The 27,543-nt window shown below is 44.9% G+C and overlaps 1 protein-coding gene across 1 annotated transcript; it reads left to right on the forward strand.

Moving 5' to 3' along the window:
- Positions 1–9,244: 9,244 nt before the first annotated feature.
- On the forward strand, positions 9,245–23,095 carry LOC116980974 (interferon-induced protein with tetratricopeptide repeats 1-like). Its single transcript, XM_033033542.1, has 2 exons — positions 9,245–9,418; positions 21,496–23,095. The coding sequence occupies exons 1-2, from the start codon at positions 9,405–9,407 to the stop codon at positions 22,931–22,933; spliced, it is 1,452 nt and encodes a 483-aa protein (XP_032889433.1). The 5' UTR covers positions 9,245–9,404; the 3' UTR covers positions 22,934–23,095.
- The last annotated feature ends 4,448 nt before the right edge of the window (positions 23,096–27,543 follow it).

The following is a 27,543-nucleotide window of genomic DNA, read 5'->3' on the forward strand; positions in this document are numbered from 1 at the left end:
ATTCTAGACACATTTTCGATGCTCAGCCCACGGCCTAAATGTGAGGTTATCCACTTTGGTGGCAAGAACATGAAGTCAGATTATTATGTGTATGGTGTCAGATTAGGAAAAGGGAAGTACGAGACCTGGGTGTCCTTGTACATCAGTCACCGAAAGTAAGCATGCAGGTCCACCAGGCAGTGAAAAATGCTAATGGCATGTTGGCCTTCATAACGAGAGGATTTGAGTATAGGAGTAAAGAGATCCTTCTGCAGTTGTACAGGGTCCTGGTTAGACCACATCTGGAGTATTGTGTGCAGTTTTGGTCTCCTAATTTGAGGAAGGACATCCTTGCTATTGAGGCAGTGCAGCACAGGTTCACCAGGTTAATTCCTGGGATGGCGACACTGTCATATGATGAAAGAATAGAACAACTAGACTTGTATTCACTGGAATTTAGAAGCATTAGAGGGGATTTTTATAGAAACATATAAAATTATAAAAGGACTGGTCAAGCTAGATGCAGGTATTTGACACGCAAGATGCAGGAAACATGGTCCCGATATTCAGGTAGTCCAAAACCAAGGGCCACAGTTTAAGAATAAGGTGTAGACCATTTAGAACTGAGAAGAGAAAACCCTTTTTCCCAGATAGTTGAAATTTGTGGAATTCTCTGCCTCAAAAGGCAGTGCAGGCCGATTCACTGGATTCAAAAGAGTTCGATGGAGCTCTTAGGGTTAACGGAATCAAGGGATGTGGGGAGAAGGCAGGAACGGGATACTGATTGTGGATGATCAGGTATGATAACATTGAATGGTGAAGGCTGGCTCGAATGGCTGAATGGCCTACTCCTGCACCAATTTTTTATGTATCTATGTGACTTACTAATCTTGCCCTGTATGTTCTCATCCAAATCAATCATGTAGATGACAAACAGTAATGGGTCCAACACTGAACCCTGAGGCACGCCACTAGTCACAGGCCTCCAGTCTGAGAAGCGACCTTCCATCATCACCCTCTGCTTTCTACCATTGAGCCAATTTGCTATCCATTCAGCTATCTCTCCTTGGATCCCATGCAGCCTAACCTTCCAAAGCAGTCTACCATGCGGAACCTTGTCGAATGCTTTGCCGAAGTCCATGTAAACAACATCTACAGCTCTGCCATCATCGTCCTTTTTGGTCACGTCTTCAAAACAAATCCATCAGATTTGTAAGTCAGGACGTCCCACGTACAAAACCATGCTGACTATTCCTAATCAGTCCTTACCCATCTAAATGCCTGTATAACCGATCCCTCAGAATACTCTCCAGTAACTTTCCAACTACAGATGTTAAGCTCACTGGCCTATAGTTCCCAGCATTTTCCCTGCAGCCCTTCTTGAAAAGAGACACAACATTTGCCACCCTCCAGTCTTCTGGCACCTCTCCTGTATTTAAGGACGACTCATAAATTTCAACCAGGGCTCCTGCAATTTCCTCTCTAGTTTCCTGCAATGTTCTCATATCTGATCATGCCCTGGAGATTTGTCTACCTTCATACATGACAGTACGACGGTAACACTGACTGCTCTCAAGACACTTCAGAGATTTCAAAGGTTTCAAAGGTCTTTTATTGACACATGTACCAATTAAGGAACAGTGATATGCAAATTACCGTAGCAGCAAGATATACAACTACATAGAAGTCAACATAAACATCCACCACATTCCTCACTATGATGGAAGGCAAAAAAGTCCAACCTTCTTCCTCTTTATTCTCCTGCAGGGCGATTGAAACTCCCGCGTCGGGGCGATTGAAACTCCCACGTCGGGGCGATTGAAACTCCCACGTCGGGGCGATTGAAACTCCCACGTCGGGGCGATTGAAACTCCCGCGTCGGGGCGATTGAAACTCCCACGTCGGGGCGGTTGAAACTCCCACATCGGGGCGATTGAAACTCCCACGTCGGGGCGATTGAAACTCCCACGTCGGGGCGATTGAAACTCCCACGTCGGGGCGATTGAAACTCCCGCGTCGGGGCGATTGAAACTCCCACGTCGGGGCGATTGAAACTCCCGCGTCGGGGCGATTGAAACTCCCACGTCGGGGCGATTGAAACTCCCACGTCGGGGCGATTGAAACTCCCGCGTCGGGGCGATTGAAACTCCCACGTCGGGGCGATTGAAACTCCCACGTCGGGGCGATTGAAACTCCCACGTCGGGGCGATTGAAACTCCTGCGTTAGGGCGGTCAAACTTCCTGCGGCTTGGAGTTCCCGAAATCGATCTCTGACCAGAGACCGTGAGCTCCTTGATGTTAAGTCCGTAGGCACCCATGGTTGGAGCTACATAGACGATCACTGGCAAAGAGATCACTGGCTCCGTGTTGTTAGAGTCCCCGCGGTCAAGCTCTCAAAAGTCGGACTCCTCGATGTTTGGCCACAGTGCGGACGGAGATATGATACGGAAAAAAATTGCAACTCCGGCGAGGTAAGACATTATAAAAAATTCACCCAACCCCACATAAAACAAGCTAAAGAACACTATAAACTTACATTGAACACATACTATTAAAACACAAAGAAGAGACAGACAGACTGTTGGTGAGGCAGCCATTGCTGGCACCACCTGGTGGTTAATTGACCTACTTCCATTGGCTGGCCCAAGTTCCTCCGTCCTACTCGGTAAATACCGAGGAGAAATACTCATTGAGGACCTTGCCCATCTCCTGTGGCTCCTCACAGAGGTGACCACCTTGATTCCAGAGAGGTCCCTCTCTCTCTAGTTACCCTTTTCCCCCTTAGGTATTTATAAAATCCTTTGGGATTTACCGTAATACTACCTGCCAGAGCTATCTCCTGGTCCCTTTTTGCCCTTCAGATCTCCCTTTTCAGTTTACTCCTTAGTTCCTGAAACTCATCCAGGAATGCACTTGATCCCAGCTGCCTATACCTGTCCCATGCAATCTTCTTGTTTTTGACCAACGCCTAGAGTTGCCAACTTTCTCACTCCCAAATAAGGAACAAAAGGTCAAAATACAGGACAAATTTCTGACGGCAATTCGTTGACCAACTCGGCCATGGCTGGGTGAGTGATGGATTGGCCTAGATGCTGGACTGCACACAAAGCCCAGCCGGCGGGCCAGTTGAGGAGTATTGGCCTGGACGATGTCACCCGCAAAGTCCGACACCCCGTCCAACTCATGAACCGATGATCGGCCATGAAAAGGAGGTGTGGTGGTGTCAGCGATAAGCGAAGGTCCGATGGTCGGAGAGCTGTCCGGGCTGCCGACCGACGGGGCCACGGGCGAGGCGCTGCTGCTGCACTCCATGGGCTGGACTACGTCAGGACGGGTGAGGCGGGGCTGGACGCGGTGCTCTGACCTGACAGTCCATTCGACCCGAGTAGTAGCAGTCAAATACAGGACAAGGGCGGTCCCGTATGGGACAAACCAATTTAGCCCCAAAAACAGGATGTCCCGGCTAATACGGGACAGTTAGCAACCCTACCAACGCCTCAATTGCCCTTGTCAGCCAAGCTTCCTTACGTTTGCCTGTTTTGCCCTTCATTCTAACTGGGTCGTACATATCCTGAACTTTTGTCAGCACAATTTTAAAAATGGTCGGCGCACTCAGTGGGCCGAAGGGCCTGTTTCCCTGCTGTATATCTAAACTAAACTGAACTAATCTAAACTAAAGAAGGGGAGTTGCGAGTTCAAAACTCAGAGACTCCCCGACCAACAGAGTGAATCTGGTCAATTCATTAATGTGGGTAATATCTGAGTCCAAGTCATGCATTTTGTGATTTAGTTTATGAAGTGATGTGGGAATAGTAAAGTAAATATGAAGTTATTAGAAGTCAATGGTTTGCATGCATGCTTAAGTACCTTGGAAACATAGAAAATAGGTGCAGTAGGAGGCCATTCGGCCCTTTGAGCCAGCACCGCCATTCATTGTTCTCATGGCTGATCATCCCCTATCAATAACCCTTGCCTGCCTTCTCCCCATATTCATTAACTCCACTAGCCCCCAGAGCTCTATCTAACTCTCTCATAAATCCATCCAGTGACTTGGCCTCCACTGTCCTCTGTGGCAGGGAATTCCATAAAATCACAACTCTCTGGGTGAAAACGATTTTTCTCACCTCAGTCTTAAATGACCTCCCCTTTATTCAAAGATTGTGGCCCCTGGTTCTGGACTCACCCAAAATTAGGAACATTTTTCGTTCATCTAGCTTGTCCAGTCCTTTTATAATTTTATATGTCTCTATAAGATATCCCCTCATCCTTCTAAACTAGATTAGTCAAACATGATTTCCCTTTCATAAATCCATGTTGACTTGGACTAATCCTTTTACTGCTATCCAAATGCCCCATTATTGCCTCTTTAATAATTGACTCCAGCATCTTTCCCACCACCAAAGTCAGACTAACTGGTCTGTAATTCCCCGTTTTCTCTCTTGCTCTTTCTTGAAAAGTGGGATGACATTAGCTATCCTCCAATCCACAGGAACTGATCCTGAATCTATTGAACATTGAAAAATGATCGCCAATGCGTCCACTATTTCCAGAGCCACCTCCCTGAGGACCCTGGGATGCAGACCATCAGATCCAGGGGATTTATCATCCTTCAGTCCCATTAGCCTACCCAATACTATTTCTCGCCTAATGAAAATTTCTTTCAGTTCCTCTACCCCCTTAGATCATCTGTTCTCCAGCACATCTGGCAGATTATTTGTGGCTTCCTTAGTGAAGACAGATCCGAAGTACCGATTCAACTCTTCTGCCATTTCCTTGTTGTCCATAATAATTTCACCCGTGTCTGCCTTCAAGGGACCCACATTTGCCTTGAGTTTTAATAAAGATTAAGTTGTACTAAACCTAGGCTTAGTCTTTTGTTTGCAGGGCCGGATTTACGTATAAACTGGACAAACTTCAGCTTAGGGCCTCGAGGTCTAGGGGGGCCTCGCAGAGCCGGGTTTACCACTAGGCTTCATAGGCTGAATTCTATGGCCTCCAAATCTAGGGGGCCTCCGGCCAAGGCAGGACAACTCTAGGCGGCCCCCCTCTCTATTTCTCTCTCTCTCTCCGTCTCCCCCCGCTATCCGTATCCGGGCTGCCGGGTCTCCGCTCTCCGCACGCTCCTCATCCGCCGGCACACAGGCCGCCTTGCACATGCGCATTGCAGCGGCCCGCACGTGCTCCCCCCGCACATGCGCACAACCACGGCCCGCACATCCTCGGCCGCCCTGCGCATGCGCACTGCCACGGCAACTGGTCGGCGCTGGGCACTTTCTCCCTCGCTTTGAATTGTGGGAGATTTGGCCGCCATTGCTGTCCGGTCGCTGCCTCGCTGCCAGCGCTGAAAACCAACGCAGAATCACTCCCTGACCCTGGATCAGGAGTAACTCCCTGGAGTAACTTGCTTCTGGTTTCCTGGTCCTCCATAAATATTCTAAATGGAATTTAAACTGGAGGTGGTAGAGGGCTGAACAATAACAGCCTATTGCATTTTATCTGTTGATGTTTGTGTATATATATGGTCTATGGTATATAAAGACACTGAATTTTTATCTCCTGTTCTGTATTATGTTCACATATTCTGTTGTGCTGCAGCAAGCAAGAATTTCATTGTCCTATCTGGGACACATGACAATAAAACTCTCTTGACTCTTGACTTGGACTTAAGCACTATGGTGATGTTTTATATATGAATGCATCTTCAAAATGCCTACAGTCTTTGGTCTACCATGGAGCACTGAGATTTGTTACTAATTTTAAAACCCTCACGCACCACTGCTCTTTGTATGCTCAAGTTGGATGGTTTGCCCTGTCCACCCGCAGACTCCATCATTGGCATATCCTTATTTATAAGACTATCCTCGGTGTTCTTCCTTCATACCTGCAGAAGTATGTAATTCGAAAAAGCACAGGAACTTATCAGCTCCGCTCTGAGGACTTGTTCTTACTAACTGTACCTAAAGTCCGTACTGAACTGGGGAAAAGGGCATTTAGTTATGCTGCTCCCTTCGCATAGAACCAGCTGCAGAATAAACTAGAACTTAAGGAGCTGGTTTCTCTAAACAGATTTAAATCCCTTCTTAATGATGTTGAAGCGGGCTCTTCTGTCTGTACATGCTTTGTTTGATGATGTTCTGACTGTGACTCTATTTATATGTTCTCTGTTGTTTTTAAATTATTGTCTGTAACTGTGGAACTGTGCTGCTGCCTGTCTTGGCCAGGACTCTCTTGTAAAAGAGATTTTTAATCTCAATGAGACTTCTCCTGGTTAAATAAAGGTTAAATAAAAAATAAAATAAAAAGCAAAAAAGGGTCCTTGGGGAAAAAAGAGGTACCTTAAATTTAGTTGCATCTGCTTGGGTAACTATGGTAGGGTGAAGACTATTCCATGCTTTAATTGTGCGGGGGAACTCCATGGAGCAGCCAGCAACTCAGGATAGAATAAATTGGGTGACGTTTCGGGTAGAAACCCTTCTTTAGACTCCCTCTGGTTTTAGTGTCTTTAGTTTAATTTAAAGATACAGCGTGGAAACAGGCCCTTCTGCCCACCGAGTCCACGCCGATCACTGATCACCCGTACACTAGTTCTATCCCACACATCAGCGGAGTAAGTCAAGAGCATAGAGTGTTTTATTCTCTCACGTCCCAGTTAGAACAATGAAATCCTTACTTGCAGCAGCACAACAGAATATGCAAACATAAACATAAAACAAAATGGTGTATATTTATATATGAATATATAACTATATAAATATATACGTGTGTGTGTGGGTGTGTATAATGTATATACACACACACACACTCAATTTCCCTCCTGGGATTATTGAAGTTCTATCGTATAGTATCGTGTGTGTAGGAAGGAAGTACAGATGCTGGTTTAAACTGAAGATAGACACAAAAAGCTGCAGTAACTCAACAGGTCAGACAGAATCTCTGGACAAAAGGAAAATATTACATTTTGGGTTGGGTCTTAAATAGGTTCCTGCACACCTTTGGAATGTGAAAGGAAACAAGAGCACCCAGAGAAAACCCATGCGATCAAAGGGAAAAGGAGCAAACTCCATACAGACAGCACCCATATTCAGGATCAATTCCGGGTCACTGCCACTTTTAGGCAGCAACTTTATGGCCAATGTACAGCCCCATAGTCTTGAACTTAATTAAAATGACAAGTGTGGCATTTCCTGCCGTTGCAAGGGAAAGTGCCAGGAGAGGGGGTGGTTTGGGTGGGAAGGGACAAATTGACCAGGGAGTTACGGAGGGAGCGGTCTCTGCAGAAAGCTAACAGGGGAGGAGATGGGAAGATGTGGCCTGTGGTGGGATCCCATTGGTAGACAAAAAAGCTGGAGAAAATCAGCGGGTAAGGCAGCATCTGTGGAGCGAAGGAATAGACGACATTTCGGGTGAAGATCCTTCTTCAGATTGATGTTGGGGGGGGGGGGGTGTCATGAAAACAAAGGAAGAGGCAGAGACAGTAGGCTGTGGGAGAGCTGGGAATGGGAGGGGAAGGAGGGAGAAAGCAAGGACTACCTGATATTAGAGAAGCCAATGTTCATACCGCTGGGGTGTAAACTACCCAAGCAAATATGAGGTGCTGCTCCTCCAATATGCGGTGGGCTTCACTCTGGCCATGGAGGAGGCCCAGGACAGAAAGGTCGGATTCGGAATGGAAAGGGGAGTTGAAGTGTTGAGCCACCGGGAGATCAGGTTGGTTATTGCGAACTGAGTGGAGGTGTTGTGCGAAGCGATCGCCAAGCCTGCGTTTGGTCTCACCGAGGTTGATCATACGCTGAATAATCCAACCATAATAGAAATTGCATTCATTGCAACGTGTAAAAAGAGTTGAGATACTGTATTATAATTTTGCTACATGTCATTCTGGTATATATCATGTCTTGATTGGTGAATATGTTTAGCGTGTGGCTTTATTTGAAGCAGAAATAATATGTGAGTGCTTCATTGAGCATAATTCCGACTGGTAACTACGCACTTCGCCCAAGCACATTATCGCACGCGTCATGCAAGCCGTCTTAAATGACCACCTAAACTGTCATTTGGCAACCTAAAATGTTGCCAAGGTTGCCCGGCTGGCAACAGGGAAAAAAGTTAAGCGAGAGCCCTGCTCATGAACTGATGATCGGCCAGCACCGCCATTCATTGTGATCATGGCTGATCATCCCCAATCAATAACCAGTGCCTGCCTTCTCCCCAAACTGTCATTTGGCAACTTAAAAAGCTGCCAAGGTTGCTCGGCTAACAACAGAGACAAAAAATTAATTGAGAGCCCTGCAAGGTGTATAATATTTTTGACACTGTCATAGGCCTTTCTTACATATGTTGTCACAACGCACTGTAGTCTCTATACAACCCTTCAGTGATTTTCCTTGCCCTCTATTTCAGAATAATAGTGTTTTAAGCCAATAACACGGCACTAGCAGTGGGAATAAATAAATAAATAAATTGAGCACAGCTTTCCAGCCCCTTATCTCATTGGCCACGCTCGGCTGCAAATTGGTGTCAATCTGGTGGACCATCTTCCTCTAGTCGTGCGGGTGGGGGATGGGGGGGGGGGCCTCGCAAGTGGAACAGCTTAGGGCCTCTCTTCATCTAAATCCGGCCCTGTTTATTTGACATATCAGGTGACACCTTATAGAATTAATAGGATCAACACAAGAAACCAGGATCCCCTGGCAACAGTGAGAAATCACTACTACCAATGTTTCACACGTCCTTTTGTTGCGGCCTTGCAAAAAGAGAAACTTTTTTTTAAAATCAAAATCAACTTTATTCAGATATACAAACAAGAACTTGGAAAATTCTACGGACATTCTTGGAGGCTGTACATACATTTGTTTGCCTCGCTTCCTAATGTTCACAAATATTTTGCCTGGCACTCTTGTCATTCATGTGGCCTCCTGGGGAGATATCCCTTCTCTCATTTGATAACAAAGATAAACATGTTATTTTCCGTTGGGCACAAAGAGTCAAAGGCGACTGGTGATAGCTGACAGACGTGATAAACAGGCAGAGAAAAGATCACCCAATCAGGCCGGGTGTGACAAATGCAGTGATTCTGTTGCTATCCTGATCTGGGCTTGTATTGGATCCAGGCAGTTCCACCACAGACACACTGCAATTTCATTGCTGTCATTTCTTGCAAAAGCTACCTTCACTTTCTTGCAAAAGCTAGTCTGGAGAACGGTTTCCGCCTGAAACGTCGCCTACTTCTTTCGCTCCATAGATGCTGCTGCACCCGCTGAGTTTCTCCAGCATTTTTGTTTACCTTCACTTTCGAGGTTGAGTTTCTATCCAGCTTCAGGAAAAGACTGAGTGAGGAAATCATTGCCTGCAGCACCTTCTCAATCGACTCAACAGTTAAAGTGCAGCTAAAGCTGTGAACAGAAATTCAAAGAGCTTTGTATCTAATGAACACTGTGAGGTATTATGTTGATGTGTTAATCATTATTGGTTTGCAAGTATGTATAATGCGTTATGTTACATTTGATGCATGTAGTTGGTACTGTATGTTCAGAGATACATCATTAAATGTAGGTTAACGTGTGGAAAGAAAGTTATTTCAAGCTGATGAATTTTCATTATTAGAACAGCATCGTATCTCCTATCTGGCAAAATTGCAGCCAAACTTCAGAAAGCAAATGTTTTTGTTGTTATTCAGACTACTTGCATGTGTCATAGTTTCTCTGTCATTGTGGTTACATATGTGTTCTTTCGACAAAAGTGGGCCTTTTGATCCACCATCTACACTAATCTCCCAATTTTGTTAGCCCTTGCTGTCTCCTCCCAACCCTCAGCCCTCGGGCTCCTCCTTTTTCCCATTCTTCTCCCTGCCCCCCCACCCCCCATCAGTCTGAAGAAGGGTTTAGGCCCGAAAAGTTGCCTATTTCCTTCGCTCCATAGATGCTGCTGCACCCGCTGAGTTTCTCCAGCATTTTCGTGTACCTTCGATTTTCCAGCATCTGCAGTTCCTTCTTAAACACGTCTACACTAATCCTATTTGATACCAGTTCAATGGATATTTATTGTCACAAATACAAATAATCAGTACATAGTGAAATTCATTTTGCATACAATGCCGGTGCCATCATGTGTGATGCCATTTCATTGAGTTCACCGTCTGGATTCCCGTGTGCTCGTTCTACCGGAGCGACTCCCGATCCCCTCCGTCGCCCACGACCGGCTCGGCCCGCGAACCGTCGTCCCTCTCATCTCCTCGCCGGACATCTTATGTCCCGGGGGCAACCTCCTGCAGCCTACCTTCGAGGCACTGGAGACATTAACCCGGTTCACCTTCCTACCGGCCCTTGGTCTCCACGCCCAATGTCTCCAGCAACTCCATCCCAGTATTCCACATCCGATGAGCTATCGGGCGGTTCCGCGTCCAAGGAGCCTCCAAGCGAGTCCAGCCGCCCGCTGAATGCGCCCGGTTTCGGCTCTTCTGCCGTCTGATGGACTGTCCAGTGACGGAGCCTCCGGCGGTTCCACGTCTAACGAGTTCTGGGTTGGTTCGGCCGTCCGACGATTCTTCTGTGGCTTGGTGATGCAGTGCTCGACGAGATACATCTTAAACATTGTTCCTGTCTCAACACGCACTCAGGCGCTGGGTTTAGATTTAAACTATCCTCCTCAGTAACTAATTCCTTCTTGAGCTCTCTCTAAGCCTCTTATCTTTCATTCTAAATCTATGCCAGCAGGCAGGTTTGCCACTGCTACACGGGTGGGTTTAAACTAAATAGTGTGGGAGGGGGGCGGAGACAAATTTGAAATGCAAGGATGGAGCCAAAGGGAAAGAGAGTATAGGGAAAGTTAAAAAAGACCCCAGAATTAACGGGGCTGAAAGCTCATGAAGGGAAAAGAGAGTATGGCCAAATGAAATAGGAATGCAGGTAGACGGGGAAAATCAGGTTGGTTCAGGACCTCAAGAAAGGGAGTTTGTCGAGTGCCTCTGAGATGGATTCTTAGAGCAGCTTGTACTGGAGCCTACCAGAGAGAAGGCAATTCTGGATTTAGTATTGTCTAATGAGCCAGATTTAATAAAGGGAACTCAAGGTAAAGGAACCTCAAGGAGGTGGTGAGCATAATATGATGTTTTAATCTGCAACTTGAGTGGGAGAAGGTTAAATCAGAAGAGTCAGTGATGCAGTTGAACAAAGGGGACTATGAAGGCATGAGAGAGGAGCTGGCCAAGGTCGACTGGAAAAGGATCCTAGAAGGAATGATGGTGGAACAGCAATGGCAGAAATTTCCAGGCATAATCCAGAAGATGCAGGATCATTTCATTCAAAAGAGGAAGAAAGATTCTAAGGGGAGTAAGAGGCAACCGTGGCTGACAAGGGAAGTTAGGGATGGAAAAAAAATAAAAGAAAAGGTGCATAACATAGCAAAGAGTAGCGGGAAGCCAGATGGGCTCTACCCGGTGGCTCAGCAATTCAACTCCCCCTCCCATTCCGTATCCGACCTCTCTGTCCTTGGTCTCCTCCATGGCCAGAGCGAGCACCACCTGAAATTGGAGTAACAGCACCTCATATTCCGCTTGGGGAGTCTGCATCCTGGAAGCATGAACATTGAATTCTCCCAATTTTGGTAGCCCTTGCTGTCTCCTCCCCTTCCTATCTCTCCCTCAGCCCTCGGGCTCCTCCTCCTCCTCCTTTTTCCTTTCTTCTCCCTGCACCCACCCCACCCCCCATCAGTCTGAAGAAGGGTTTCGGCCCGAAACGTTGCCTATTTCCTTCGCTCCATTGATGCTGCTGCACCCGCTGAGTTTCTCCAGCATTTTTGTGTACCCTGGGCTCTATGGGACTTTGGTGAAGCTACATTTGTAGTACTGCATGCAATTCTGGTTCCCCCGATACAGGAAGGATGTACTGTTGCAGTTACTCTTGCACTGTTAGCAGCAGTCAATGTTGGGGAAGTTAAAGCCACCCACTATGACAACAACGTTGCTTTTAAACCTTTGTATAATATGTCTACAAATATGTTCCTCTACCCCCCTGGTGATCAGGATGCCTATAGTACAGGGGTGGGGAACCTGCAGCCTTAAGGCCACATGCGGCCTTCATAGGCCATTAAGTTCGGCCTTTTGAATGAATCCAAATTGTGTGGAACAAATCCTTTTCTTTTTATTAATATGTTTTGTTCCTCTTTTATTATTTTAATTTTAATCTTAAAATAAACGTATTTAAAATACCAAAGAGTAAAAGAAGATTCAACAAAATAGTCCTCCCCGACACGGCCACAATTAAAACATTAGTAAGTCATGAGGGCTATTTTAACAAAATAATGTACGTTTTGAATTATATCTGATCTGAAGTATGGTGCATGCGGCCTTATTAGATTACAGCTAACTTAATGTGGCACTCCACCATGAATGGTTCCCCAGCCCTGCTATAGTACAATCCCATCATAATGACTGCACCTTCCTTATTGTTTACCTCAACCACATTTCCTCAGTGGATGTATTCTCCAATGGGTCCTCCCTGTGTACAGCTGTGACATTCTACCTTATTAGTAGTGCATCTCCTCCACCTCCTTTACCTCCCTCTCTATCATGTCTGAAACATCAAAACCTTGAAGCATTAAACTGCCAGTCCTGTCCCTTTCACAACCAAGCAACTATAAAGTTGTAGTGGTCACAACATCATCGTTCTATACAGGCTCCAGACTGATACAGGCTCTAAGTTTAACTTATTTTTCCAAAATACTGCTTGCATTGAAATAAACTCAGCTCAGCCCCTCAGCCTCACCATGTTCATTAACCTGTCCCTGATTGTCCTTTCTTTGGGACTAACTTTTCATAGCCTCCATCTTCCCATTAGTCTCTCCACTTGCTGACCTGCTGCTCCATTTCCCACGTCACCGAAATTCTAGTTTAAATTCCATCGAGTAACACTAGAATAATTTCCTATGAGATATTGGGTTCCTACCAGTTCAGGAGAAACTAATCCTTCTTGTATGGGTCTCACCCACCCTTAAAGGGAGCCCAATGATAAATATCAGCACGGGAGCTCCTCAAGGCTGCGTGCTCAGCCCCCTGCTGTACTCACTCTATACTCATGACTGCATAGCCGGTCACAGAACGAACTCTATCGTCAAGTTCGCTGACGACACCACTGTTGTGGGACGTATCACTGATGGGGATGTCAGAATATAGAAGAGAGATCGAGCAACTGTCCATTTGGTGCCAGCACAATAACCTGGCCCTCAACACCAGCAAAACCAAGGAACTGATTGTGGACTTTGGAAGGAGTAGGATGGGGACCCACAGCCCTGTTTATATCAATGGGTCGATGGTTGAAAGGGTCAAGAGCTTCAAATTCCTGGGTGTGCACATCTCTGAAGATCTTTCCAGGTCCGAGAACACTAATGCAATTAACAAGAAAGCTCATTGGCGCCTCCACTTCCTGAGAAGATTCTTGAGAGTCGGCTTGTCAAGGAGGACTCTCTCTAACTTCTACAGGTGCACAGTAGAGAGCATGCTGACCGGTGGCATCATGGCTTGGTTCGGCAACTTGAGTGCCCTGGAGAGGAAAAGACTACAAAAAGTAATAAACACTGCCCAGTCCATCATCGGCTCTGACCGTCCTTCCATCGAGGGGATTTATCGCAGTCGCTGCCTCAAAAAGGCTGGCAGTATCATCAATGACCCACACCATGCTGGCCAGACACTCATCTCCCCGCTACCTTCAGGTAGAAGGTACAGGATCCTGAAGACTGCAACAACCAGGTTCAGGAATAGCTACTTCCCCACAGCCATCAGGCTATGAAACCTAGCTCGGACAAAACTCTGATTATTTATAACCTGTTATTTGCACTTTATCAGTTAATTTATTCATGTGTGTATATATTTATATTATGGCATATGGACACACTGATCTGTTTTTGTAGTAAATGCCTACTATGTTCTGTTGTGCTGAAGCAAAGCTAGAATTTCATTGTCCTATCAGGGACACATGACAATAAACTCACTGACGCACTCCCTCCTGCACAAGCTCCTTAGCCATGTATTGAACTGTACTATCTTTCTATTTCTTGCCTCATTAGAAACAAAGAAACATAGAAAATAGGTGCAGGAGGAGGCCATTCAGCACTTTGAGCCAGCACCTCCATTCATCGTGATCATGGCTGATCGTCCCCTATCAATAACCCGTGCCTGCCTTCTCCCCATATCCCTTGATTCCACCAGCCCCTAGTGCTCTATCTAAAGGGCCTATCCCACCAGCATGCAATTGCATGCGTCTAGCACGACCAAACGTGGTCGCTTGAGGCGTACGGCCGCGCGGGGCCTCCACTGCCCTCTGTGGCAGGGAATTCGACAAATTCACAACTCTCAGGGTGAAAAAGTTTTTTCTCACATCAGTCTTAAATGACCTCCCCTTTATTCTAAGACTGTAGCCCCTGGTTCTGGACTGGTCCAACATTGGGAACATTTTTCCTGCATCTAGCTTCTCCTGTTCTTTTATAATTTTATACGTTTCTATAAGATCCCCCTCATCCTTCTAAACTCCAATGAATACAAGCCTAGTCTTTTCAATTTATCCTCATATGATAGTCCCGCCATCCCAGGGATCAATCTTGTGAACCTACGCTGCACTGCCTCAATCACAATGATTGAAGCAGGATTAGCACGTAGCATGGGTAGCAATTTAAGGTTACAACATGGATGGTGTACACAGAACCTTTTCCCAGGATGGAAATGTCCAACACTACGGCATGGCTATATGGTGAGAGGAGGATCCTGGACAACCTGGAGGTCCTACACTTAACCTATTACCCAACTGCTAAAATTGCAGGACCTCATCTCCCTTCTGAAATAAGTCATTGCCATCAACATGGACAATCAACACTGGGGACTTACCCTCCCCTCTCAGAATATCCAATGTTCTCTCCCAGTTATCATTGACTCTAGCATCAGGGAGGCAACACACCATCCCAGTCTTGCCTGGAGACTGCTTCAATTCCGTTAGAAAATCATCAAATGCAGCTTATCTAATGAACTGACTACAGTGCATTCAGAAAGTATTCAGACCCCTTCACTTTTTCCACATTTTGTTACGTTACAGCCTTAATTTAAAATGGATTAAATTATTTTTCTTGTCATCAATCTACACACAATACCCCATAATAAAAAAGCAAAAACAGGTGTTTAGAATTTTTTGCAAAGTAATTAAAAATAAATAACTGTAATATCACATTTACATAAGGATTCAGACCCTTTGCTATGACACTCATAATTGAGCTTCGGTTCATCTTGTTTCCATTCATTATGCTTGAGATGTTTCTACAACTTGATTGGAGTCCACCAGTGGTAAATTGAATTGATTGGACATGATTTGGAAAGGCACACACCTGTCTATATAAGGTCCCGCAGTTGACAGTGCATGTCAAAGCAAAACCCAAGCCATAAAGACAAATGAATTGTCCGTAGACCTCCGAGACAAGATTCTGTCGAGACACAGATCTGGGGAAGAGTATAATAATAATAATAATAATAATAATAATAACAATAATAATAATAATATCTTTTATTGTCATTGCATGTCAGTGCAACGAGATTTAGTATGCAGCTCCAACAGATGAAAAATAAAAGTAAAATAAATAAATAAGCTGTGTGTCGTCACCATCCGAGGGAGACAGTCCAGGGGGGGTGGGGGGGCACTCAGCAGGGCCGGTTCAGAGCCGCTATAGCTCTTGGAATAAAGCTGTTTCTGAGTCTGGAGGTTCGGGCGTAGAAGGCCTTGTAACGTCTGCCGGAGGGAAGTAGTTCGAACAGACCGTTACAGGGGTGTGATGAGTCTTTATGGATGCTGACGGCCTTCCTGAGGCACCGTGTGTGGTAGATGCCCTCCAAGGCTGGTAGCTGTGTCCCAATGATCCTCTGCGCTATAAAACAATTTCTGCAGCATTGCAGGTCCCGGAGAGCACAGTGGCCTCCGTCATTCGTAAATGGAAGAACTTTGGAACCACCAGGACTCTTCATAGAGCTGGCCGCCCGGCCAAACTGAGCAATCGGATGAGAAGGGCCTTGGTCAGGGAGGTGACCAAGAACCCAATGGTCACTCTGACAGAGCTCCAGAGTTCCTCTGTGGAGATGGGAGAACTTACCAGAAGGACAACTATATCTGCAGCACTCCACCGATCAGGCCTTTATGGTAGAGTGGCCAGACGGAAGCCACTCCTCAGTAAAAGGCACATGACAGCCTGCTTGGAATTTGCCAAAATGTATGAGAAACAAGATTCTCTGGTCTGATGAAACCAAGTTTGAATGTTTTGGCCTGAATGCCAAGCGTCACGTCTGGAGGAAACCAGGCACCGCTCATCACCTGGACAATACCTTACCTATGTTGAAGCATGGTGGTGGCAGCATCATGCTGTGGGGATGGTTTTCAGCGGCAGGAACTGAGAAACTAGTCAAGATCGAGGGAAAGATGAACGGAGCAAAGTACAGAGAGATCCTTGATGAAAACCTGCTCCAGAGCATTCTGGACCTCAGACTGGGTCAGAGGTTCACCTTTCCACCAGGACAACAACTCTAAGCACACAGCCAAGACAACGCAGGAGTGGCTTCATGACACGTCTGTGAAAGTCCTTGAGTGGCCCAGTCAGAGCCCAGACTTGAACCCGATCTAACATCTCTGGAGGGACCTGAAAATAGCTGTGCATTGATGCCCCTGAGAGAGCTTGATAGGATCTGCAGAGAAGAATAGTAAAATTTACCCAAATACAAGTGTGCCAAGCTTGTACCCAAGAAGACTTGAAGGCTGTAATCGCAGCCAACGTTGCCTCAACAAAGCACTAAGTAAAGGGTCTGAATACTTATGTAAATGTGATATTTCAGTCATTTATTTTTAATTACTTTGCAAACATTTCTAAACACCTGTTTTCGCTTATTTATTGCAGGGCTTTGTGTGAAGATGGATGGTAAAAAACAATAATTTAATCAATTTTATAATAAGGCTGTAACGTAACAAAATGTGGAAAAAGTGAAGGGGTCCGAATACTTTCTGAATGCACTATGTTTGTGAGATTGAGGGACAGACCTACTTCACGTTGTCTGGCATGGAATTTGATGAATTTTCTTCTCTTGAAGCAGCAGAATGGAAGGTTTGTTGAAAGAGAAGCTCGATCAGCTTCAGTGTCACTTCACGTGGGGCCCACAGAAGGAGACCATTGACCTGGATGATATGGTGTACAGATTACAAGATGCCATAATCTTTGCAGATAAATATCAAGCCGCATCCTACAACCAATTCGCTTTTGTAAACTGCCTGCAAGGCAACAGTGAGGAAGCTATTCAAAACTTAAAGGAGGTTGAAAAGATTCTGAGGGAGAACCACAAAGATGCATTTGAAAGAAACAGCATCATCACCTATGGAAACTATGCCTGGGTGCATTACCACATGGGACAACTGGCCAAGGCCCAGTCCTACCTCGACAAGCTGGAGATGATCTGTAAACCACTCACTGATGGTCCTCGCTATACAGCAATGATACCTGAAGTGTATGGGGAGAAGGGATGGTCATTGTTGAGTTCTGCTGCTCTATACTATGAGGAGGCTATGGAATGTTTTGAGAAAGCTCTGGAGGAAGATCGCAATAACACGTGTGGATCATGGGCAAAGCAAATGATCTGTTTCGTCTGGAATCATTTTCTGGAACCCCAGAGAGTCATGAATGTAGTCAGTCAGTGAAGTATCTGCGGCGTGTACTGGAGCTAGATCCAGATGATTCAATGGCCATGGTGCTGCTGGCCTTAAAATTGCAAGAATTCAGTAAAAGTGAAGGAGCAAATAAATTAGTTGAGCAAGCATTGCAGAAGCGCAGTAAGGATCCATATGTGCTTCGCTATTCGGCAAACTTTTACAGAGAGGAAGGAGCAGTGGAGAAAGCAGTCATTCTATTGAAGCAAGCATTAGAATTAATTCCACACTCGTGCTTCTTACACCACCAAATTGGAATATGTTGTAAAATTGAACTGAACAAGCTTGGTGATAGAAATCCTCGCAGACCCGCAACTCAGCAGCAAACTGAGTTGATCAGTCTATGTAAATATCACTTTGGAAAAGCCTCTGAGTGCCGTCCAAGGTCAGCTATTAGACCAATGCTGGACTTTGCAGATATTTGCATAATACGTGCAGAGTATTCTAAGGCAGAGGAGATCTACAATAATCTGATGAAATTGGAGGACATCCGTCCAGAAAACATACAGCGGATATGTTTACAGGCTGGGTTATTTGAACTGTATCAGAAAGGATCGGAATCAAGTGCCATCAGCCTATTTCTGAAAGGGGTGAAGATTGAATATGATTCAAAAGATCGGAAAAAGTGTAAGAAACAATTGGAGAAGTGGGCAGATAAAATACTTTGCTCTGCTCCACATGACAGCAAAGCTCTTGGTGTGAGAGGGTTAATGTATAAGATGGATGGGAACAAGTCCAAGGCTATTGAATACTTTGAAAAGGCCTTGGAGATGGATCATGAGAATGAAGAATATCTGCATGCTCTTTCAGAATTGCGTCATAGTCATTGAGCACCACAAGGATGCTTATAATATGCATCTGATCTCATCTGATCTAAGGATAATCAAGTCAACTTTATTTCTCTAGCACATTTAAAAACAACTCTCGTTGACCAAAGTGCTTTACAGCAGTGCAGGTACTAATGTGCTACATACAGTGGTACATAGATCTAAAAATACCTACATAAATACATATGTACAGCGCTCCCTCAGAGGACCTCAAGAAACGCTTGGGAGAGAAATAAGTTTTAAGTCTAAACTTAAAAGAGTTGATGGAGCGGGCAGTTCTGATGGGAAGAGGGATGCTGTTCCATAGTCTAGGTGCTGCAACCACAAAAGCATGGTCGCCCCTGAGTTTATGCCTAGACCGTGGGATGGTCAGTAACCCCAAGTCGGCCGACAAGAGGGTCCTGGAGGTGGTATGGTGGGTTAGCAGATTTTTAATGTAGGTGGGGGCAAGCCCGATAATGGCTTTGTATACATAAAGGAGGAGCTTGAAATTGATTCTGACCACACTGGGAGCCAGTGGAGAGAGGCCTGAATCGGGGTGATGTGGTCCCGTTTTTAGGATGGTGTGGTCCACTGTATCAAACGCTGCGCTGATGTCGAAAAGGAGCAGGATTGCACAGTCACCTGAGTCAATGGTGAGCAGTAGGTCATTATGTACCTTCAACAAGGCAGACTCTGTGCAGTGGTGAGCCCTGAAACCTGATTGGAAAGTTTCCAAGAGAGTATTTTGGTGAAGGTAAAGCATTAGTTGATTTAGAATTACCTTTTCAAGGACTTTTGAAAGGAAAGGCAGTTTGGAAATAGGTCTGTGGTTGCTAGGCAATGTGGGGTCTAGGTTAGGTTTTTTCAGGAGGGGCTGGACCATCGCGTGCTTGAAGCAGGTTGGAACAGTGTCAGTGGCCAGAGTATTGTTGATGATGGCGAGGATGCTGGGACCGGCTATTGCAATGACATCCTTCAGAAGGGCAAAGGGGACAACGTCGAGGGGGCAGGTAGCAGGTTTCATAGTGGAGACCAGCTTTACAAGGGAGGATAGAGTAACAGTTGGAAACAGTCTAATTTCGAGGAACAGACCAATGAGACAGTTAGGTCGTGGATGGGAGGGGAAATATTTGTTCCGATGTTCTTAACTTTGCTGGTGAAAAATGTAATAAATTCTTCACACTTAGCAGCGGACCCAGCTAAGCTGGTACTGGGGGCGGGACATATGACAGAGGTAATGGTACTAAAAAGAACCTTGGAGTTATGGGTGTTTTTGGAAGCCCTCTCTTCTTAGGGCTCTGGTGGCATCATTGAGCCAGGGCCAGGCTTCAGTCTTAGGCTTTTTCATTTTAAGAGGAGCAACAGAATCCAGGATGGAAGAGCAAGTGGTATTGAATAAGAAATTAGGTCGTCAGTGCTGAGATGGAGGAGAGAGGCCTCGATGGTGCAGATGTCGGGGGCGGCTATGAGAGCCTCAGAGAACTTACTGGCAGTCGAAGAGTTTACATAGCGGGAGTAGTGAACAGGGAGATAGGTTGGGTGATGTGTGTGTTTTACTAATTATATTCTGATAGCATCTTCTTTGAATGAAGGCTCTACTTATGAGTGTGAAGTTTTCAAAAATGATCTTGTGCTTCATTTATATATATTTTTTAAATGATTCTACTTTTAAAAATAATAACACCTCAAGCAAACCAATCAAATGGAATTTAGTTGTGTAAGTGTGGGATTTTGTGTTTAGTGTGGAAAGATGGGAATTGGTAAATTGAAGCACGTGGAACCAGATATCATTGAGGCTCCTGGCAAGTTTCCTCATCTGAGTCTTTCACTTTAATCAATTAATTCGTAAATGGAAGAACTTTGGAACCACCAGGACTCTTCATAGAGCTGGCCGCCCGGCCAAACTGAGCAATCGGGGGAGAAGGGCCTTGGTCAGGGAGGTGACCAAGAACCCAATGGTCACTGACAGAGCTCCAGAGTTCCTCTGTGGAGATGGGAGTAATTACCAGAAGGACAACTATATCTGCAGCACTCCACCGATCAGGCCTTTATGGTAGAGTGGCCAGATGGAAGCCACTCCTCAGTGAAAGGCACATGACAGCCCGCTTGGAGTTTGCCAAAAGGCTTGAGAAACAAGATTCTCTGGTCTGATGAAACCAAGATTGAATGCTTTGGCCTGAATGCCAAGGGTCATGTCTGGAGGAAACCAGGCACCGCTCATCACCTGGACAATACTTTACCAATGGTGAAGCATGGTGGTGGCAGCATCATGCTGTGGGGATGTTTTTCAGCGGCAGGAACTGAGAGACAAGTCAGGATCGAGGGAAAGATGAATGGAGCAAAGTACAGAGAGATCCTTGATGAAAACCCAGAGCGTTCTGGACCTCAGACTGGGTCGGAGGTTCACCATCCGCCAGGACAACAACTCTAAGCACACAGCCAAGACAACGCAGGAGTGACTTAGTGATAAGTCTGTGAATGTCCTTGAGTGGCCCAGCCAGAGTCCAGACTTGAACCCGATCTAACATCTCTCGAGGGACCTGAAAATAGCTGTTCATTGTTGCCCCTGAGAGAACTTGATAAGATCTGCAGAGAAGAATAGTAAAAATTACCCAAATGCAAGTGTGCCAAGCTTGTCGTGTCATACCCAAGAAGACTTGAAGGCTGTAATCGCAGCCGAAGATGCCCCAACAAAGCACTAAGTAAAGGGTCTGAATATTTATGTAAATGTGATATTTCAGTTATTTATTTTTAATTACTTTACAAAAATTTCTAAACACCTGTTTTCGTTTATTTATTACAGGGTTTTGTGTGAAGATTGATGATAAAAAATAATAATTTAATCAATTTTATAATAAGGCTGTAAGGTAACAAAATGTGGAAAAAGTGAAGGGGTCCGAATACTTTCTGAATGCACTATATTTGTGAGATTGAGGGACAGACCTACTTCACGTGGTCTGGCATGGAATTTGATGAATTTTCTTCTCTTGCAGCAGCAGAATGGAAGATTTGTTGAAAGAGAAGCTCGATCAGCTTCAGTGTCACTTCACGTGGAGCCCACAGAAGGAGACCATTGACCTGGATGATATGGTGTACAGATTACAAGATGCCATAATCTTTGCAGATAAATATCAAGCCGCATCCTACAACCAACTCGCTTTTGTAAACTGCCTGCAAGGCAACAGTGAGGAAGCTATTCAAAACTTACAGGAGGCTGAAAAGATTCTGAGGGAGAACCACAAAGATGCATTTGAAAGAAACAGCATCATCACCTATGGAAACTATGCCTGGGTGCATTACCACATGGGACAACTGGCCAAGGCCCAGTCCTACCTCGACAAGCTGGAGATGATCTGTAAACCGCTCACTGATGGTCCTCGCTATACAGCAATGATACCTGAAGTGTATGGGGAGAAGGGATGGTCATTGTTGAGTTCTGCAGCTGTATATTATGAGGAGGCTATGGAATGTTTTGAGAAAGCTCTGGAGGAAGATCCCAATAACACGGAGTGGATCATGGGCAAAGCAACTGTTCTGTTTCGTCTGGAATCATTTTCTGGAACCCCAGAGAGTCATGAATGGATTCAGTCAGTGAAGTATCTGCGGCGTGTACTGGAGCTAGATCCAGATGATTCAATGGCCATGGTGATGCTGGCCAACAAATTGCAAGGATTCAGTAGAAGGGAAGCAAATGAATTAGTTGAGCAAGCATTGCAGAAGTCCAGTAATGATCCATACGTGCTTCGTTATTCGGCAAAATTTTACAGAGTGGAAGGAGCAGTAGACACAGCAATCATTCTATTCAAGCAAGCGTTAGAATTAACTCCACACTCGTGTTTCATGCACCACCAAATTGGAATGTGTTATAAAATTAAACTGGACAAGCTTGGTGATAGAAATCCTCACAGCCCTGCAACTCAGCAGCAAACTGAGTTGATCAGTCAATGTAAATATCACTTTGGAAAAGCCTCTGAGTGCCGTCCAAGGACAGCTATTAGACCAATGCTGGACTTAGCCCAGGTTTACATAATAAATGGAGAGTATTCTAAGGCAGAGGAGATCTACAATAATCTGGTGAAATTGGAGGACATCCGTCCAGAAAATGTACAGCAGATATGTTTACAGGCTGGGTCCTATGAACTGTATGAGAAAGGATCAGAATCAAGTGCCATCAGCCTATTTCTGAAAGGGGTGAAGATTGAATATAATTCAAAAGAACGGAAAAAGTGTAAGGAAAAATTGGAGAAGTGGGCAGATAAAAAACTTCGCTATGCTCCACATGACAGCAGAGCTCTTAGTGTGAGAGGGTTAATGTATAAGATGGATGGGAACAAGTCCAAGGCTATTGAATACTTTGAAAAGGCCTTGAAGATTGATCATGAGAATGAAGAATATCTGAGTGCTCTTTCAGAATTACGTCTTAGTGATTGAACACCACAAGGATGCTTATAATATGCACCAATTTCACCTGATCTAAGGAGAGGTTTGGTGATGTGTGTGTTTTACTGATTATATTCTGATAGCATCTTCTTTGAATGAAGGCTCTGCTTATGTGTGAAGTTTTCAAAAATGATCTTGTGCTTCATTTAAACAATTTTTTTAAATTATTCTACATTAAAAAATAATAACACCTCAAGCAAACCAATCAAATGGAATTTAGTTGTGTAAGTGTGGAATTTGTGTTTAGTGTGGTAAGATGGGAATTGGTAAATTGAAGCACGTGGAACCAGATATCATTGAGGCTCCTGGCAAGTTTCCTCATCTGAGTCTTTCACTTTAATCATTTACTCTTTATTTTTTCTTGTTTCTCAATGCACAATTATAACTTTGCCATGATTTAATTTTCAGGATCATTATAAGATGTCCTACATTGACATGTCTATTAATTAAAGCTTCAAAGCAGAGATTGGTTCTGCCACAACCAAATCAAAGGAACACAAAGAACAGATCCTTAAAGTGTGCATCCTGCTACAGGGAGTGACGGAGGAAAGGCTGGGGAGGGGTCTGTTGGGGAGGGGAGGGTACCAGGATAATTAATGGGATTTCAAGAGATGATATTATTGACAAAGGAAAGATTCAAGTTGACATTATCAGGCATAATAATTAATAATCAAGGACAATGTAGCAACAAAACTCTAATCCAATTTGAAAATACCAACGGATTGGTAATGGAACCAGAAATTGGAAGTGATTAATGGAAAGATGAACCCTTCCACGTGGTCATCCCCAACAGTGTGGATATAGCCAGATGGCATTCCTGTAATACTTTGTACTATAATGACTATAATACTTTATACTCTGTAACTTTGGCCAGAAACATGGCGACTCTTTGTGTACTTTATGTATTGTATGCTAAATAAAGAATTTCACTGCACCCAAGTACATGTGACAATAAAGTATCATTGAATGATTGAATCGTTCTACCCTCTGTGTAAAACACCATGCCCCGCATATTTATATTAGAAGCAATTTATTTCTAATTCTTGCTCCATTCCTGCTGCCTGACCTGATTGTTTCCAGCATTCTCCACTTCTTACGCACGGCATAACTAGTTGTGAATAATTGAAAAAAGTGCAATAGTAGAACACAAAAATACAAGAAACTCAGAGCAGGAATGGAAACCTGGCCCTTCTGACCTGCTCCATCATTCCAAATGACCATGACGGATCTGTGCTGGCCTTATCTCCTCTTCTGTAGTAAGTCCCCATCAAATCAAGTCCAGATTATTGTCAAATGCACAATTCCAGTGAGGTCCAGGTACGATGAAAAGTTTGCAATCAGCAGCATCACAGGCACACAAACTCAGACAACACCCAAACACCTTAAATTATACATAAACTCTGCAAGATAGCAAAATGAAAAAGACGAAAATAAATCAAAGACATTAGTGCAAAACACTATTGGGAAACAAATCCATGGCAGCGCAAGAGGTCCATAGTGTTCCTTAGTTGGGGTCGGATTCAGATTGTGCAGATTGGTTCAAGAATTGGGAAAGTAGCTGTTCCTGAAACCAGTCGTGTTGGACCTCATGCTCCTTCTGCCCGCCCGATGGTTGATATGAGAAAGGACAAGAGTGTCTGTTTATCATATGCCCCAGATAGAACAATTACATTCTTACTTGCAGCAGTACAACAGAATACGTCAACATAGTGCAACGTAAACAATATAATTAATAAGATATATATATATTATACACATGCACTGCACGGTTTTAATTTTTATATTTTGTAAATATATATTTACACACACACACACACACACACATACACACACACACACACATACACACACACACACACACACACACACACATACACACACACACATCACACACACACACACACACACATACACATAAAACAAATAAACAATAATAGTGAAAAATGAGAAAGCCAAGGCCCACAAGTCCACGTAATTCAGAGTTTATTTGGAGGTTGTAGTGTTTAATAGCCCGATGGCTGCAGGGAAGAAGCTGTTCCTGAACCTGGACACAGCCACACTGGCATAGCCCAGATGTGGGGACCCTTGAGGACAGATGCTGCTTTCATGAGGCGACACCTCACGTAGATGCTTTTGATGGTAAGGATGACGGTGCTCACGTTGGACTGGGCTGAACCCACAACTCTGCAGCCTCCTCCATTCAGCTGCATGGGATTTGTCATGCCAGGCCATGGTGCAACCAGTTAGGATATTTTCTACAATACAACTGTAGGTTTCTTTGGGTAACCAGTAACATGGTGAATCTCTTTCAACTTCTAACAAATGTATTTCAGTGTCGGAGCAGCATTGGGAGATTTCAAAAGGTAGTTGTTCGATTGGCTAATTGAATGTCAATAAATTGGCTAGTTGGGCAGTCAATACAAAGAAGGCAAAGTATAGAAGAGTACCATTCAGTGAGCCGTGAGAGGGGCTGTGTTGAGGTCAAGTGCTGTATTGAGGGTCAGTGTGATGCTGTGTTTCAAGTGCTGTGGATCTGGCACAAGGAGCCTTCAGCAAGGAGGCTCAGCAAAGGCTGAGCAGAGGGTAACAGGAGGCAAAGGTATGGTCTGCTGTTTCTTGTGAGTGATTGGTGTGGTTTTTACTCTTGGTTTTGGAGCAGTAAAGATGGGAGGTGCAAAAGTGACATGCTGCTCCTGCAGAATATGTGTCAGGGAAATGTCTGGTATCCCTGATGACCACCTGTGGGTGGTGTGGCCAGATGCAGCACCTTACAGAGAGCATTAGGGAACTGGAGCTGTGGCTGGTTGACCTCAGGACCATCCAGAAGAATGAGAGCATCATCGATTAAGCCATAGCAAGATGGTCATGCCAAAGATAAAGCAAAATAATAAATGGGTGGACACAGAGTACAGGAGATCCCACTGTCCACTTCCCATCAAAACAGGTACACAGTTCTGGATACTGTTGGGGGAGATGAGCCGTGAGTGGTGAGTGGCAGTAGCAGTGTGGTCTGTGGCACCAAGTCAGGCTCAGAGACACAGCAAGGAAGGGTAATGTCAGGCAGAGCCACTATGGTATGAGACTTGTTAGTTAGGGGGACAGAGCGGAGAATCTGTGGCAGCGTTGAGATTCCAGGATGGTGCATTGCCTCTGCAACTCCCTGGTTCTGAGTCATTCGTAACTGTCATTGTATGTCATGTTGTTACTTGTGTGCGGAGCACCAAGGCAAATTCCTTATATAGAAACATAGAAACATAGAAATTAGGTGCAGGAGTAGGCCATTCGGCCCTTCGAGCCTGCACCGCCATTCAATATGATCATGGCTGATCATCCAACTCAGTATCCCGTACCTGCCTTCTCTCCATACCCTCTGATCCCCTTAGCCACCAGGGCCACATCTAACTCCCTCTTAAATATAGCCAATGAACTGGCCTCGACTACCCTCTGTGGCAGGGAGTTCCAGAGATTCACCACTCTCTGTGTGAAAAAAGTTCTTCTCATCTCGGTTTTAAAGGATTTCCCCCTTATCCTTAAGCTGTGACCCCTTGTCCTGGACTTCCCCAACATCGGGAGCAATCTTCCTGCATCTAGCCTGTCCAACCCCTTAAGAATTTTGTAAGTTTCTATAAGATCCCCTCTCAATCTCCTAAATTCTAGAGAGTATAAACCAAGTCTATCCAGTCTTTCTTCATAAGACAGTCCTGACATCCCAGGAATCAGTCTGGTGAACCTTCTCTGCACTCCCTCTATGGCAATAATGTCCTTCCTCAGATTTGGAGACCAAAACTGTACGCAATACTCCAGAGTGTGGTCTCACCAAGACCCTGTACAACTGCAGTAGAACCTCCCTGCTCCTATACTCAAATCCTTTTGCTATGAAAGCTAACATACCATTCGCTTTCTTCACTGCCTGCTGCACCTGCATGCCCACTTTCAATGACTGGTGTACCATGACACCCAGGTCTCGCTGCATCTCCCCTTTTCCTAGTCGGCCACCATTTAGATAATAGTCTGCTTTCCTGTTTTTGCCACCAAAATGGATAACCTCACATTTATCCACATTATACTGCATCTGCCAAACATTTGCCCACTCACCCAGCCTATCCAAGTCACCTTGCAGTCTCCTAGCATCCTCCTCACAGCTAACACTGCCCCCAGCTTAGTGTCATCCGCAAACTTGGAGATATTGCCTTCAATTCCCTCATCCAGATCATTAATATATATTGTAAATAGCTGGGGTCCCAGCACTGAGCCTTGCGGTACCCCACTAGTCACTGCCTGCCATTGTGAAAAGGACCCGTTTACTCCTACTCTTTGCTTCCTGTTTGCCAGCCAGTTCTCTATCCACATCAATACTGAACCCTCAATGCCGTGTGCTTTAAGTTTGTAAACTAATCTCTTATGTGGGACCTTGTCGAAAGCCTTCTGGAAGTCCAGATACACCACATCCACTGGTTCTCCCCTATCCACGCTACTAGTTACATCCTCGAAAAATTCTATAAGATTCGTCAGACATGATTTACCTTTTGTAAATCCATGCTGACTTTGTCCAATGATTTCACCACTTTCCAAATGTGCTGCTATCCCATCTTTAATAACTG

The sequence above is a fragment of the Amblyraja radiata genome, chromosome 15 (genome assembly GCF_010909765.2).
Source record: "Amblyraja radiata isolate CabotCenter1 chromosome 15, sAmbRad1.1.pri, whole genome shotgun sequence".
NCBI classification, from domain to species: Eukaryota; Metazoa; Chordata; class Chondrichthyes; order Rajiformes; family Rajidae; genus Amblyraja; species Amblyraja radiata.